The sequence below is a fragment of the Heteronotia binoei genome, chromosome 7 (assembly GCF_032191835.1).
Source record: "Heteronotia binoei isolate CCM8104 ecotype False Entrance Well chromosome 7, APGP_CSIRO_Hbin_v1, whole genome shotgun sequence".
In the NCBI taxonomy this organism is placed as follows: Eukaryota; Metazoa; Chordata; class Lepidosauria; order Squamata; family Gekkonidae; genus Heteronotia; species Heteronotia binoei.
Genome location: NC_083229.1, coordinates 36,860,754 through 36,876,652, shown reverse-complemented (window position 1 = coordinate 36,876,652; position 15,899 = coordinate 36,860,754). Strand labels below are relative to the sequence as shown.

Here is a 15,899-nt window from a genome sequence, read left to right as displayed (position 1 = left end):
CAGCAAGAAGAGAATTTCAATTGTCCAACAATTGAAAGCAGCCCATTGCCACCACCACCCCACCCTGATTGGATAAGGCAGACTGGCTTTAGCACTCATGAGGAACTGGATTCCCTCAATCCAGCAGTGTCTGTGGCACAAAACAGATTGCTCAAGATTATCATGATTTAGTAGTCTGTCACCTAATCTGGAAAACAAAAGTGAAATTACTAGACTATCAGATTACTGATACTTCACTGTAATGTGAGCAACAGGATGTTACAATTTAGTTAATCTTTTAAATTAAGATAAAATAAAAAATCACCTCTAGTGTTAAGTCTCTTGATTGTTGGTTTCGAAGTTTTTCCATTTCTCTGCGGAATTTTGATTCTTTTACTTCAAAGCCACCTAATTCAGTCAAGATCTACAAAGAGAAGCTGTGTGTTAGTATCAGAAACACCTCACAAAACAAACAGCAGTCTTCAGTTTAAAAAACAACAACATACCGATCCAGGCTCTGCTCCTACGTCTTCCATGAACACTCTGCCAAATAATTCTAGAGAAAGGCGCCAACGTCCAAGCAGCATATCATGGGAAATGACCATGCCCATAAAACTACACTGTGGCCTGGAAAACAAACCAAATTGGGGGCGGGGGGGTGTTACATTAAAAGGTAATGTTTCCCATTTATGCAACACCTGCCATACAAAGAAGATGATGATATTGGATTAATATCCTGCCCTCCTTTATCTTCCTCCCCAACAATAAACACCCTGTGAGGTAGGTGTGGCTGAGAGAGCTCTCACCGAAGCTGCCCTTTCAAGGACAGCTCTGTGAGAGCTATGGCTGACCCAAGGCCATTCCAGCAGCTGCATGTGGAGGAGTGGGGAATCAAATCCAGTTCTCCCAGATAAGAGTCCGTGCACTTAACCACTACACCAAACTGGCTCCCACAAGAATCAAATGACAACCTCTCTGCTATTCTTAGTAACTACAAACCTAACTCAAGGACAAAAGTAATACTGAAATGAATTCAATTTATCCAAAGACGTTAGAATAACACAGAAAACGTGGAGAAAGGCTAAAAAAATAATAGCTTTTGGGAGGCACACAGAACTGGAGCTTCAAAAGGAGACAGCCAAGACACATTGCATGAATGAAATTCTGTTCTTGGTTCTGTGGATCTAACCCTTCAGAAACTAAAAGATCACTATCAGTTTTCCTGTCTCTAATCAGATACCTGAGATGACAAGATTTCCAAGCATGTTTTATTGCTTGAGTGATATGGAGCTTTCAGCGAGATAATTCTGTCCCATTACTATGACAGCCTGCCTGCATTTCATCTCCAACACAGGGTATCGAAGAGTTCAGTGGCGTGGATCCAGTTCAAAGAGTTCAAACTTTGCTGAACCAAGTGGCTGAGACCCCCAAGAACTAGAAGCTGAGAACTGAGAAAGGGATCATTGCTTTTGGGGGCATATACTTGCCTTGCTGCCCTGGTAAACTGGTGTTGTGGGTTTCTGGGTAATTTTAAAATTCTTTCTGGATAATTTTAAAATTCTTTCTGGATAATTTTAAAATTCTTCTCTGTACAACAATACTGATGATTTCTTTTTTCAATCCCCCATCCCTATCTTCTCCCCACCCCCTCTTCTTAGGACAATAAGGCATGCCTAAGAAATTTTCATGGGGCAGTGGCTTACTGTTCGGTCTCTTATACAAGAGGCTTCATGAATCATTACTTTTGAATTTTATTTATTTCCATTTCACAAAAAGTAAGAAGCAGTATTATTTTGTGTTAACTCACCCATAATGCATATTATGTTCCTACAGCAGTAAATTTACATCTGATAAAATAGTACATTTTGCATATATTTTAACTTTCTCCACTCTACACATCCCCAATGGCTTCAAAATTACTGGAGAACAATATATATGCCCTTGCCACTAGATGTTCGATAGGAACAACAGAAGTTCCAGTCAAGCATTTCCTAACCTGCAATTTGTCTGCTTCCTTTTTACCTCTCTCATCTGTTGCTGATATCTGCCCCAGGGAGTCAGCCACTGCAGACTGTTACTTTGAACTATACAGAACTGAGGGGGAAGGACAGCAGAGTGACAGCCACAGGAAGCAGGAGAGAGAATGAGCTGCTATTCTGCTATACCTGAATGATGTCAGAGGAGGACCTTCACTTTCAGTCAGCCCAATCTCTGCCAGTAAACTGCTTTTAAGCTGTGCTGCAAGATCATGAGCTGAAGGACCGGGCTTTGAACCTTCAGATTCTTCTGATGGCACATTTGGTTGTTCTTCCTTCTTCTGTCGATTCTGCATGCTCATTACATTTTTTAAATTGGCTGCGTAAGACATTTTTGTTGGAAGAACCTAAGCAAAGAGGAAATTAAACTGCTTTGTAAATAAGAACTGCCACAGTTTGATACGTTTAATAAAAATGTTTTAATTTTTTTTTTTAAAAAAAAGGACTGCCACACTACAGTGGCACAGTCTTAATAACCCAGCTCTTGAACCCAGCTGAAGCAGAGTACTTTGAACCTCTTAATCCTACAATTTTAGCAAGACTAAAGAGCTTTTTTTTTTTGCATACATGTTTTCGCTTAATATGATGGATATCTCAAACAAATTAAAGCACTCAAAAAAACCCAATATGGAATCTAGCAGAATAAGAATTTTGTGAGGACAAGCATTTACTCTCTTTCTTAGATCTATTTTATTAGGATCTGAATTTTGTGTGCACACCCATATAGCTATATTATATCCTGCCCTGAGTCCGCTTGCGGAGAGGGCGGGATATAAGCTTAATGTAATAAATAAATAAATAATCTGTGTCACTGCGAATAAAGGGAAGTAGGTGAAAAATAAAGGTGAAAAGGTGAAAAATACCCAGTTGTAATTTGAAGAATCGATGGGAGCTCTGGAAAAAAACAACATTCTAGTATTTCTGAACTATCGCTATGCAGTTCCTATTTGAAGACAGACCCAGGAAGGTGATGAATGTATGCTTGCTTGTTCAGAGACAGTAGCAGTAGTGTGCTTGGGTAAGTGACCTTTTTTCTGGCTGCTGCAATGGCCTTTTCAGAGTCTGGGGAAAGACCTCAGTGATTTCCTTGTTCTTTCAGCCAGGGCACATGCATGTGCATGTGTGCACACACACACACACTTTTTGGCAGAACAGGAAGGACAAGAGAACAGGGAAGAAGAAAGAGGGTTTATTGCAGTATGTCGCAGTAAAATACATACCTCAAGACAGTTTCTGTCTACGGTTACTTCCATTAAACATTTTCCACTGTTGGCAGAAGATGAATACAGACCTTGACTTGGCCGACCAAACAGATCTTCTTTCCTAGCATTTGGCTGCAAAATAAATAAATAAAAATCATCCACATTTCTTTCACCTGGCACTGGGACAGATGCAAACTTCACCATGTAAACTATGGAAAGATGCATTCCTCTTCTCTTCAGTATGCATTTCTCTTGCACTTCCCTCCCTCCTGCCCATCCCAGTGGTTAAGCCACAAATCAGTACTCATTTTAACTGCAGTAAATAACCAGGATTTGAAGCTAGTTTCAAAACCTCGGTTATCCGCAAACCCTGCCTGGAATAAACTTCATGGCCAGCATAACATCCTAAAGTCTTCGAAGTCCTCAACCATGATTAAAGAATCAGGAATGTTACATATGTACTGGCCAACAGAAATCAGATAATAGGCTTTTTTCTTTTCTAGTTATGTGGTGTATCTAATGTCACCTGTAAGAGATGTGGCTGATCTGCGAGGGGAATGGCTTCTGCAAGAGGAACTTCAAAAGGATTGGGTGGAATACAGCCGAGAAATGTCATGGAATCTGACCGTCGGAAGAACGGATGATTCTGGCCTGCTTCAGCTGGGAGAGAGTCATCATCTTTGTCGTTAAGCGTAGCACCTGAAAAGGAGAAGTGTGAGGTGAAGGGAACCAAAGAATCACTGGGTTTGGGGAAATATTTCTATTATTATTATTACTGAAAGTCAAAATAGTGTAGATTTACCCTAAGAATATCTTGCCCAATAAAACTGGGAAAAGGCTACATTAATATCATGGTTAACAGAAATAATTTGTTGGCCAAGTCATCTGTTACTTGGTAACTGCTGATATTTGTACAGATTTCAGTTTGTTCCTGTGACGTAATATGATATGCTATCAAGTACATCAAAGTAGGTGATATGTTCTAGAAGCCAGTCAAAAGCTTTAAGTTCCACTACTATTTCTTCAAGCAGGTGACACCTCAGCATGCAAAGTGCCGGTACTTTTGTCACTCCATCTAATATTCACATTTGATATCCAAAAGGAGGGCAGTTTTCCAAATGCAAAACAAAGCTAACTTCTGTGCCTTTAACAGCAGCAGGAGGAATCAGCCACTGAAGCTTTTCACAGCATGGAGATAAGTATCACCAGTTGAAGTTAGTGGACCCTGCTGCTAAAGGCACAGACAGGGGCTGGTAAAAGACCTGACAACCTTTAAAATAGGTACATCTGAATTCCACCAGCACTTGGGCTAGGTTGAGTTCTGCTTTTGAAACTATGAGGCAAGACAACTTCCCATCATCACCATCAGAATTCCCCCCGCTATAAATTGGAAACAGGATCCACCTCACATTTGTTGGGAAGACAAACACAGTGCAAATTTAATGTTATGCAAACTTGTAGCTATATCCACAGACAAATCTCTCTTAATATTTCTCCAAAACAATCAATGTTGGTTTTGCAGATGCCTCCTCAACCTCTCCTTTTTCTCTAAGCTCTTTTTCTTTCTTCTATGTCATTCTTTTTCCCTTGCCACCATGTCTTCCGCATCTTTTTTTACTCCCTCCTTTCGTATATGCAACAGTGGCACAGCCACAGAGCGGCTGCAAGTAGGTCCTTTCCCTTTGCAAAGGTGGAGGCAGTATAATGGAGCCTTCAGGCTAATCAGAAATCATGTATCTCCCATTTTCTATCATACATCAAGATGTCTGGAAGAAGGCTGAAGTTTTCAGTGGGCACGGGAAAACACTTTGCATAAGCTCAAAAACTTGTGTAGAGCTCATTTGCATGATCCAGGCCTTCGCCTTTGCACTGAAAACAAGTCTGGCGCTGATCTCTGAATTGGCACCTATGATTTTATTTATCACTGGAATAGACTTCTTAGATAAACCAGGCACTATCAATTTTTTTAATCCCAAGGTACAAGTGATACAAATACTAACTTTGATTTGTGTCATCATCATTTTCATGTTCTGAATCTTCATTGTCAAGACCAAGTTCCAAGAGCTCCCGAGTCCTTGAAAAGCAAATATAAGATCATTTTAGACAAACAGGAATTTCAGTAACAGTTACATAAGAAAATTACTTCTAAAAAAAATCACATTGGCTCATTTCTCCATTTAACACAAAAGGATCAAATGCCTACCTGTACATGCTAATCATAGAATATTCAGCAACCCAAAGAAAAGCGAAGCAGATACACAGCACACAGCATCCATGAAAAACCAGCCTCAAGTATGAAAAATATTCAAAAGTTTATCACAAATAAATATAAAGTATTTAGACAAAAGTGTATGAATCACACCCGACACAATTAAAGGACTTTGGGTCGGGTGTGATTCATGCACTTTTGTCTAAATACTTTATATTTATTTGTGATATACTTTTGAATGTTTTTCATACTTGAGGCTGGTTTTTCGTGGGTGCTGTGTTCTGTATACCTGCTTAGTCATAAAATATTCAGCATGTGCATAATTTAAAACATATTAGTGTTATAGCAGGTTAAAGAATAAACTGTAAAAGACATTATGTGAATTGCACACAGAATAAAACAAGTTCCAGCAGCAAAATAATTATATTTTCACTAGCTTCTGAAAAGGAAACAAGGTTTATGAGCTTTCTAAGGAAGTATGTTTTGTACGACATGTCAGAAATTGCCCTGTCCTTATAAATATCTGGAAGTCAGGAAGGGAGAGAAAAGTCATATGAACTATGTCATTTTCCAGAAATAATTTGGATTGAGACCATCTAAAATTAGAACTATGCCATGAATTGAACATAAAAGGATAGTAGTCATCCAAGTTATTCTGAAACTGTCAATCTGCTTTCACAACAGTTCACTCCTATCAACGATTAAGCAGCTGCATTCTGAAATACCTGACTTTTCATACAGTCTTCTAGGTCTGACTCACAAAGGGCAAACTGCATAAATCTAATCCTGAAATTATTCTGTTATGGATTGTCATCCATATTTCAGCAGTGGTGAATCAATTCAAAAAAACTTGTAAAAGCCACTCTGGATTACAGTAATGGAATACAGATGCTCTCCCAGATATAAATCGGTACTTTTAGGCAGTCTGGCACAAGTCACAAGTAAATACAAAGTGAGGTAAAGTTTCAAATACAGCTCTACAACAAGGGCAGAGCCTCTGGGGATGGCTAATACCCTTGCAGCAACCTCACAATTCTGCAAGTGATAAAGCATTTGCTCTAGCCAGCAAAAAGAGTTGACAAAACATTGAGGTCAATTCCACAGTAGACCTTTAATCCTGGTTCAGCCCTGTTCCCAAACTGACATTCTACACTTGAATCGTGGAATCACAGAAACCAATTCTATGAGTTTATGATTCTAGTGTACAAAATTAGTTTGGGGACAGGGCTAGACCAGGATTAAAGGTCTAGTGCGGAATTAGTCAATGACTATTAGAAAAGTAAAATAACTTGGCAAAACAGGAAAAAGGGGCTAAAACCCCGCCCCCAAAAGGAGACAACATCTCACCCAGGAATATCATTCATGAAAGATGAATCTTATTACAAAAGGTTGGATTTAGTAATAGCACTGTGCCCCACAATTCCAAGTAACTTCAACTCAGCAGCTTTACACAACTTTTAAAACTTAAATCCTTCAGAACAATTCCTACAGAGAGGAACAAAAATTTTCAAATGCTACCATCCAGGAATGAAACAACCGTTGCAAAATGGTGCTCCCCATCCCTTCAGAAATCCAGAAGGATGCCATTACAGATGGTATCAAAGACTGCTGAGATCTAGAAAAACCAACAATCACAAGCACCACTCTTTTTGGCACTCTTTTTGACTCAGGCAAGCAAAGCAATTTGAAGAACTAGGTTAGGTGCTCAGCTTCCACCTTAAGTGCTGAGGACTATCAATGTTTCATGAAGATCTGTAAACAGGAACAGGCCAATCTGTACATGTTTTCTCTTGGCTTCAAATTATTTTCTGGAATGCATGAAAAGCATCCTCATGCATGAAAACACTGGAGATGTCATTCTCATTGCCTGTCCAGTCTTTTAACACTGCAGGCTACATTCCAGATTACACTGTATTTTACTAGAAGTAATTCATCATCTACAGACATTCAACAATGGACATATGATGGAAAAACATTTACTAAAAACTTCTGGTACATGAGCACACCATCATCTACCTAGAGCAAGGCTTCCGGTAATTAGTTGCTATACCTTTTCCGTTCGAGCTGAGGAGTATCTAATGTTGTTTGTTGGTTCATAGCTTTAATCCAATAAATGAGAGCTTGAAAAACATATGCTACATGTTTCAGTGAGCAAACATCCAACACTGGTAGAACATCAGAATGTTCATCGTTGTGGGAACGCATCAAAGAGAGAGCATAGTTTAAGAAATCGCCCCTTGCTGACATCATTCCCTGACGAGCACTGAGCAGCGTGGCGCGCCTGTAGATTAAACAAAAAAGTGTTGGGAGCACAGATATCCATGGCACAACAGAGAAAGCTCTTCAGATCTGCATACCATTAAGCAAAATAATACACTTTAATATTACTTATGTGGAGAGCTCGCTAAACATTTTTTTTAGTAAGGAGCAAGACAACGCATTTTTGCTTAAAATATAAAGTATTTTTTGCTTGCATTATTGCTTGTATGGTCACATCTGCTCTAATATACAATAAGTAAGAAATGTTCGCACCTTCTGCCCTCCAGGGTTCTTAGACTGGCTTCCTCGCGTGCTGTCATCCTCTCCCTCCTGGTTGAGTTCTGGGACGCGTGCAGTGGGTGGTTCGGGTGCCCTGGGTCTCCAGCAGAGGCAAGAGCAGATCCATAACGCAACTGAGCTTCAGTCGAGTCCATAATGCTCACCATCCAGTTCCACGTGGGGATAAGCTTCTCCTCCACATAATTCTAAATAAATTATGGTTAATAAGAATGCATTAGCAAATACACCTGCATGCAAGTGATCAAGGTGATTAACCTAATTCCACAAAGATCCTGACCATTTATAATCCCTATAATTTTCTGGATCACTGGAAGTACTTCAGAGCTACACCCCCTTCAGTAGGTTATACGAAATCCCAAATACCCATTGTAATGCCACACTCTCTTACATCGTAACTCTGATTCACACCCCACTCTTTCAATGAGGAAATGTGTCATCAGTTTCCCATCTGCCTGCACTAGCCTCCAGGGAAAGGCAGAGAGTACTCCAACACACACATTCACCCATATCCTTCCAAGAACTGGAAAGCAGAGTTTCTCAAATGCTGTCTAGGGAGAATAGCTTAGAGGAATAAGAAATGCTGTCAGAGCAAACAAAGAAAAGCAGTGAAGAATAAGCAGCAGAGGTCGTGGCAGAGAGAAGCAGTTATTTGTCACAGAACAGTTTTAAAGGGCAAGGCAGATTGTTTTTTTTTTCCTTTTAAAAGGCCCTGTTGAACACAGAGTCACCATTTACTCATTTTTTGCATTATACCTGCAAATTTACTGCATCTTGATATGTCAGCTTCACTGCGGCTGGAATCTGGGAGTAGACCAAGTGATTGTACTTGGGAATCAGGCCCATCAGATCAGATATCTGTCGGATTACAATGCTGTAAGCCCTTGCTAAACTGCTGGCCGAAGTCAGATAACTGCTAGCATTGCTGGCTTCAAGAGCTGCTGCAGCTGCGGCGGCACTTGTGCTGATGGTACCACTCCGACGCAGGTTTGATGGATCAATGTAGATTAAGCCTGCTGAACTTGCTAAAGGCAAAAAAAAAGGCAACATTTGTTAATGTTAGATAAACAGAACTTGACTCCAATATTTATCCCAAGGCACTGACAGCCAAATATGAGCCCACTCAGTTCATAAATGGGCCTGAAGCAGCTGAAGAAACACACAGTGGGCTACATTTTCAAAGACACAAACCAATTTCCTGCATGCTTCCCTTAGACCAAAATTTTAAAAAAAGATCACATTCATTAGCCAATATTTCAGGGGGAAAGTGACTGCAAAAATTCACCTGCTGGAGCTGAGGTACTGGATGGTGCAGTACTGGTCGTCCTCTGGTTCTGGGTGTTACGCACAGCCCACTGCATTGAACGGGGCGCTTGGGTGGCCCCACTGGCATGGGAGCTGTTGGTTGTTCTCTCCAGAGGCTCATCTAGCATAAAGGTCTCTTGCTCTATGTCATCACTCTGGCTGCTGCTGCTGTCTGAATCGCTGGTGTCATTGGATTGAGAGTCATCTTCAGAAAAAAAGGCTGGAACGCTGCTGGCACCTGTAGGAAATCACACACCATGAGGAATGTTGCTGCTTGCTTTGTTCTTCAAGGCATAAACCCATTACAGGACAATTCACTCTTTAAGACCACATGTCTCAATGATTTCTCTGACTTATAAAATGGGACTGCGTTTGCAGAGAGCAGTGTGGGTCTCATTCCAATAAACAAGAGGAGCCACAACATAAGGAAAGTCATCTGCGCCTAGTGTGGTGGGTTTTTAGAAGAAGTTTAATGCAGCTGATATGGGGAAGAGACCAGGATGAAGCTACAAGACTGCAATGCATTTTACTCAGTCAGTTCCCTATAATTTTGTTTCAGTTTCAGTCAAGCCCCTTTAAATCCCCCTCAAGACTCAAGAAGCAGGAGAGCACCAGGAAACAAGCAGATGACTGCGGATGCAGACATTTGCCATCTAACTACCAAGCTCTTAGAGACCATTCTTAGTACACTTCAAAAGAGCACCATCAAAAATTCAGACAACAAAACCTAAACCTAGGACATTACCTGCTTCTGAGCCTGCTGTAGCTGCCGTGACCACACTTCTGCGCCCGCTGGCATTGTCTTGGTTGCTGTGGTTGCTCTCACTGTCGCTCTCAGTTTCTGCTGCTGCCAGCAGGTCCAATTCCATGTCACTTCCTAATTAATACAAAGCATATTCAATTAATGAAAGGATGTTAACTGTTGCTTATACCACTGTCTCGTGGAAAGTTCAGATTCTCTATATAGCTACCTTCCATTTTAATCTCTCCTTCTGGTTTTTTGCAGTAGTGGTAGGCAATACATCAGTGCCCTACTTTTGATAACGTCAAGTGCTGCTTGCACCAATGTTGCTTCTCGGTGACAGCACTGCCCCATGCCTAGCAACACTGGGGAGGGGAGGGGATGGCTGACAGAAAGTACAGCCCCTGGCATACAGGAATGTCTAAGCATACCATCTTCGTCATGCTCATCATGCTGCCCTTCTGCTTCAGCGTTTTCTTCTCCATGTTCTTCTTGCTCATCATGGTGGTCCTCTTCCCCAGCCACCCCCTCAACCACCTCAACCTGGAACGGAGAGAGGTTTTTAAATGCTAAGCAGCGTTTTAGAATCATAATAGAGAATTCATAAACTCCAGTTTTGAAAAATATCTCTCTGTAGTGTTCTCTCTAAAACGCCTTTCAAATTTGTTGTGCTGTTATTATGTACTAAGATTTTAAAGTCTAATTTTATAATGTTAAGGAGTTTTATGGAATTTTATATTAATGTTAGGTAATCTTTCAGGTTAGTTACATCTTGCGATCATGATGACTGCTTTTCTTCCTTTGATGTTAATGTAATTTTGATTTTAAATTATCTGTAATTTGCTTTGTACTGTCTTGTTTTATTTTGAGATTAAGACCATTGGTCAAAGAAGCTAACAAATAAAAAAGGAAAGAGTTCTGTCATTACAAAACGCTGCTACTGCTTATGACCAGTAAGATTTGCAGCCAATAGCAGACAGTGACACCACTTTCAGTTGGTCTCCAAGCAGTGTTTTAGAATCATGGTAGACAATTCATAAACACCAATTTTGAAAAATTATATTTGGAGGCTGCACTATTTTGTTACAGCTTACGGTTAGGATTTTGATCCCAAAGGGGGACTCAAAGCTGCTGGCCTCAAATCTGTCTGTTCTACTGCAGACCAACACAGCTACCCTCTGGAATTGCTTATGAAGGCTCATTCACAACTCCACAGCTGGTCTGCATTTACTGTGCTGGAGTTGCAACTTTACAACCCAACCTTGTACCAGGACAATTTTGTCTCCTTCTGTACTGAGGTTTGTTTAAAACACAAGAGCTCTCTCCGCCCCACCTACCTCACAGGGTGTCTGGTGGGGGGGGAAGGTAAAGGAGACTGTGACCGCTCTGAGCCTCTGTGATTCAGAGACTAGAACGGGATAAAAATCCAATATCATCAAAGTCTCCAACTGAAAATCAATACTACCTCTTCCACATCGGCTGACACAATGTCGTCTTGTTCTTCATCTCTCCCACGAACTGGCTGAGACTGACTGATCCGTCTTTGCTGAGGATTTCTAATAATATAGGAAGACTGAGACTGACTGGAACTACAAGAGAAAGAAAAGGCTTTTTTAAAAAATCCAAGGATATAGTAAAAGGTAATATTAACACACTATATGCTTTCTTCACACCAGATGGCTGACTGACTCAACCTGACAGATACAAGACTGCTCCACTGAATACTTAACACAATAGTTTCTCCCAAAGTACTATGATATTAGATTTAAAAAGTTATGTTTTATAGAGCCCAGATTATCTTCATTTCTTCTAATTCTGGTAGAACTAGAGGCCTTCTCATATTGAATCCAACTTCTGTCACCATCACAGCCTGATCTTCAGACTCCTCCAGGAATTCTAAGAAACTACATTGCCCTCCTGACAATATGTGAGCACCACATATTCTGAAATGACCTTTTTCACTGCATCAGTGTGGTTAATAGGAAAGGCCAGTATTGTGAGCCAGTATCGCAGAGTATAGTGTAGAGAGCTGGAGACAAGAACCTGGGAAATCAGGGTGCATATCCCTTCTGGGCCACAATGTTTGCTGTGTGGCCTTGGGCCAGTCACTCTTAGTCTAGCCCACTTCACATGGCTTTTGTTAGGATAAAGTGGGGGAGGAGACAGCATTCCACTCAGAGGTGCATGCATGCTGCCTTCTTTGTGTGGGAACCAGCCTTAGTGAGGTTGAGTTGGCTGGCACCTGCCCATTGGGAGGATCTTTTCATCCACCTCGCCCAGGATGGTGTGTCTCTCCTCAACTGGAGGCAAGATCAGTCTTCACCTTCCAGATTAAACCTACAACCTTTCTTTTCTGGAAGGCTGAACCAGACAGCACTTATTGAGGGCCATTCCCTGATGTTTCTACAGTATTCTGTATTCATTTCACAATGTAAATTGTGAGTGTTTTACCTTGTTGTGAACTGCCTAGGGGACCTGCAAGTGAAAAGGAAGCCTACAAATCCTCTAAATAGAGCAAAATGAACAAAAACCCACAGTATTCTGTCCTGAGCTCCTTGAAGAATAAAAATTAGATATGATCTCTTCTGGTTGCTTCTGTATGCATAACACCGCCCTTCTTTGGCCACTTCTTTTTCTAGCTGCAACTGACTCAGAGAGCAAAGCTATCTGCAACAAGGTAAAAACAATATCCTTCAAAAGTGATTATAATATCTTTAGAAAAATGTGGTCAGAAAAATGACCCTTACTTGCTGGACTGGTCAGATGATGGCCGTGGAGGCAACGGTTCCACCGAGAACAGTTCTTCACTGCCTTGCATGGCATCTATGCTAGTGCTTGCCAATGTAAAAGGTGCTGTAGGACGTGCAATGCCCATTCTGACTGGAATTATGAGGGACTCTGCTACATTACACAATTCCTCCACAGCGTAAGGTAGCAAAGCCTGGAACACACGTTTACATTTTCCAATTGGCTGTGGAATGAAGTTGCTGGAATAGAGGCAGGGAAAGGAAACACGTGGGTGAACAGGCAACCTATTCAAAAAGGTTCAGAAAATACACAAATCAGGACTACCCTTCCATTACATTGTGCATTCAAAGAAGTGCAGCTATTTTCTCTGGAAGCATTTGTGAGAATGCATCGTTCATGCAAGGTGATGGAAGCCAATCTTCAGAAGATTCTACTGTTTCCAGTAGACATACACCACTCTCACCCCACCCCTACTCCATAAATCTCCAACTAGGCTAAAAGTAAACTTACTTTTTCTTCTTTGAGGAAGCCATTTCCACACTAAGGATGACAAAAACTCTTGCCACAGACCGCAGAAACCTCATTGTGACAGAAATAGCCTCTTCTCTACGACCTGGAGTGTATTTGTTCTGCAATTCTTTTACAAGAGTCCCCAGCAAAGTATCCAAAAGCTGTAGAGATAATTTATCACATTGTTTATGCACTCATAATTCTTCACTTGTTCACAGACAGATAAAACAAAAACCTGCCATAAATTACTTTACAAAGCAGCTTGAAGTATTACTGACTACGCAAATCACCACTGACTGAATTACTTCTTTGGTACCATATTAACATAAATGTGCATTACCAAAATGTCTGCTGTACATTTCACAATAAGGCAGTGTGTAAAACAGTCCAGCCGAATAGTACCGCTTTGCTGATTGAGATAGACTTGTTCTTCAGGCAAAAGATGTCCAATCCTACTGCTTGCACTAAGACTTGGAAAAAAGCAATGGGAAACGGGGAAGAAAAAATTTAATGTAAGCTGTAAGATCTATGATAAAGTCATTTTCAAAAGTATAACTGAACCAAGTTAGTGAATACACACGGGTCTTTATTCTCCTGCGAGCCAAACATGATCATAGATTTCAGTGCATTCCAGTCTTGTAACACTCGTTCCAAGGCAAGCTGTGCAAACCGTGGAGGTTCCAAATCATGATCAGGCATATCTGAATCTAAAAGGGCAAGGAAAAAAAGCTATGAGTGAATGTTAGTTGCTGAAGAAAGACTGGTACAGTAAAAAAAAGTTTTGTGGCTCAGAAAATTTTGTAACCGAGGAAATATCACACCTTCAGGATTTGCAGTTTTACGATTACGATCTTCCCTAATTCTTGGTGGCCGATACTGGCAGTGTTCTACCGTCTGCCGTGCAACTGTCTGCACTAAGAACAACAGAAGATGCTCTCCCCTGTAACACATGAACAAATATGAGACAGGAACTACATGGGCTCAGATTCAGTTTTATTACTGTCCACAACCAGATCTGACAAAACAAAATATCAGGTATACATCCACACACTTGCCTGCTATTTGGCATAGTGACAAGGTTCGTGGTGGTGAGCAGTCGGAAGAGCAGATCAAGACGAGCAGATTTTTGTCCTGCGATTAATGTTTTGCATTTGCATTTTTCCCAGCAGTCGCAGTAGGCTGTTGGGGATGTGCGTTTAAGCCTGGAAAAAAGGAGAGAAAGGATTCATCTATATAGCACCAATTTCTTTGTCAATACATAGCAGTATGAAGTCAGAAACATGAATGCACTCACAGTAGTTTTTAATCAGCTAGTAAAGCAGAAGTCCAAGCCATCCTATTTAGGAAAGTTACTATAAGTTACTATACTTAGCAGCTTCTGAAGCGACCTCTTTTCTACTATGCTACTCTGGAACAACTTTTTTTTTAAAGCTGCTCAGCTGCTTACACACACACTCTTCCTTATACCGGGGAGCTGGCATATAAGTTGGTATATACTGGAAAGCTGAACTTGCCATCTGTCCAAGCACTCAAAGTATTTAAGCATACCAGACGACTTTAGAGAAATCAAGTGCCATCTGTCCATGCACTTAAAGTATTTAAGCATACCAAAAGGCTTTAGAGAAATCAACTTCTACAACATTTGGAAGCACAGTGAAACTGAACCACCACTGAGGACACCAAAGCTAACAATAAGAAGTCTGAATTTTAGGACTAAACACACACATACGTACTTGCAATCGTGGCCTTTATGGCACACCCTGGCACACTCAGTGCAACAGCACAGAGATTCCAGTAAGCCACATGTTCGGCATTCAAATATGTCCTAAGGAAACAAAAGTTCAACGTTTTAGAAAAATCAAGTATTCATAATTTTAAGATGTTTCACTTAAGATGCTTGGTATAGATCCAGCAGCTTGCTATCTTTTCCTTTTTCTAGGCTGAACACTTATACTAATACTAAAACCATCAGAAGCAAGCAAATGGAAAAGCTTTGAGACCACATGCCCAGTTTGAGACCACAAGCCCGGAATTATCTCATTTATAGCTGGAAGTTCATTAAAGATTCAGGACTTCTGAGTATTACTGAAGATAAAAGTGTATTGCTAATTTCACACCAACATACACTATGAGTTCCTAAAGGATACTGGCTCTACTGTTTGCAACAACACTGAGGACAGATTCACACAAAGAGCTATAACCCCAATAATGCACTGAAAACTGAAGTCCTTACATTTTTAAGAACTCTTTATACATCTCAATGTTCATACATTCATACATTCCTTGGCAATCTCATTCATACATTCCTTGGCAATCTCTTAACAGGGATGTTAAACTGCTACTCTGATAGAACAAGATGTCAGTCTGTCTGTAACAGTAGAAAAGAAGAGTCCAGTAGCTCGTTAAAGACTAACAAAATTTGTTGTAGGGTATGAGCTTTCATGAGTTACTGTTCAGCTATTTGAAGACTAAATTTCATTAGTCTTCAACATGCTATTGGACTCTTACTCTTTTCTACTGCTACTCTGATGTAATCTTTTAGCACCTGGTCTAACAGCCTTAAAACAACTTCATATATTTTATATGTATTCATTTTAAAATTGGATAAACAT

The 15,899-nt window shown here is 40.5% G+C and overlaps 1 protein-coding gene across 8 annotated transcripts in view; it reads right to left on the bottom strand.

Moving 5' to 3' along the window:
- The window catches only part of UBR5 (ubiquitin protein ligase E3 component n-recognin 5), an 83,686-nt gene that overhangs the window by 12,630 nt on the left and 55,157 nt on the right, over positions 1 to 15,899 (bottom strand). For 7 of the 8 annotated variants that reach the window (XM_060243420.1, XM_060243412.1, XM_060243415.1 and 4 more), the window contains 20 exons: positions 15,021 to 15,112; positions 14,343 to 14,489; positions 14,109 to 14,227; positions 13,868 to 13,994; positions 13,628 to 13,757; positions 13,288 to 13,448; positions 12,777 to 13,016; positions 11,495 to 11,618; positions 10,461 to 10,572; positions 10,033 to 10,164; positions 9,268 to 9,525; positions 8,739 to 9,007; positions 7,959 to 8,170; positions 7,477 to 7,707; positions 5,218 to 5,291; positions 3,744 to 3,916; positions 3,236 to 3,349; positions 2,145 to 2,362; positions 486 to 606; positions 305 to 403 (listed from right to left, as the gene is read on the bottom strand). In XM_060243420.1, coding sequence (XP_060099403.1) covers positions 305 to 403; positions 486 to 606; positions 2,145 to 2,362; positions 3,236 to 3,349; positions 3,744 to 3,916; positions 5,218 to 5,291; positions 7,477 to 7,707; positions 7,959 to 8,170; positions 8,739 to 9,007; positions 9,268 to 9,525; positions 10,033 to 10,164; positions 10,461 to 10,572; positions 11,495 to 11,618; positions 12,777 to 13,016; positions 13,288 to 13,448; positions 13,628 to 13,757; positions 13,868 to 13,994; positions 14,109 to 14,227; positions 14,343 to 14,489; positions 15,021 to 15,112 — 3,153 coding nt within the window. The remainder of the gene's footprint in view (positions 1 to 304; positions 404 to 485; positions 607 to 2,144; positions 2,363 to 3,235; positions 3,350 to 3,743; positions 3,917 to 5,217; positions 5,292 to 7,476; positions 7,708 to 7,958; positions 8,171 to 8,738; positions 9,008 to 9,267; positions 9,526 to 10,032; positions 10,165 to 10,460; positions 10,573 to 11,494; positions 11,619 to 12,776; positions 13,017 to 13,287; positions 13,449 to 13,627; positions 13,758 to 13,867; positions 13,995 to 14,108; positions 14,228 to 14,342; positions 14,490 to 15,020; positions 15,113 to 15,899) is intronic. The other variant, XM_060243414.1, reaches the window with a different exon arrangement.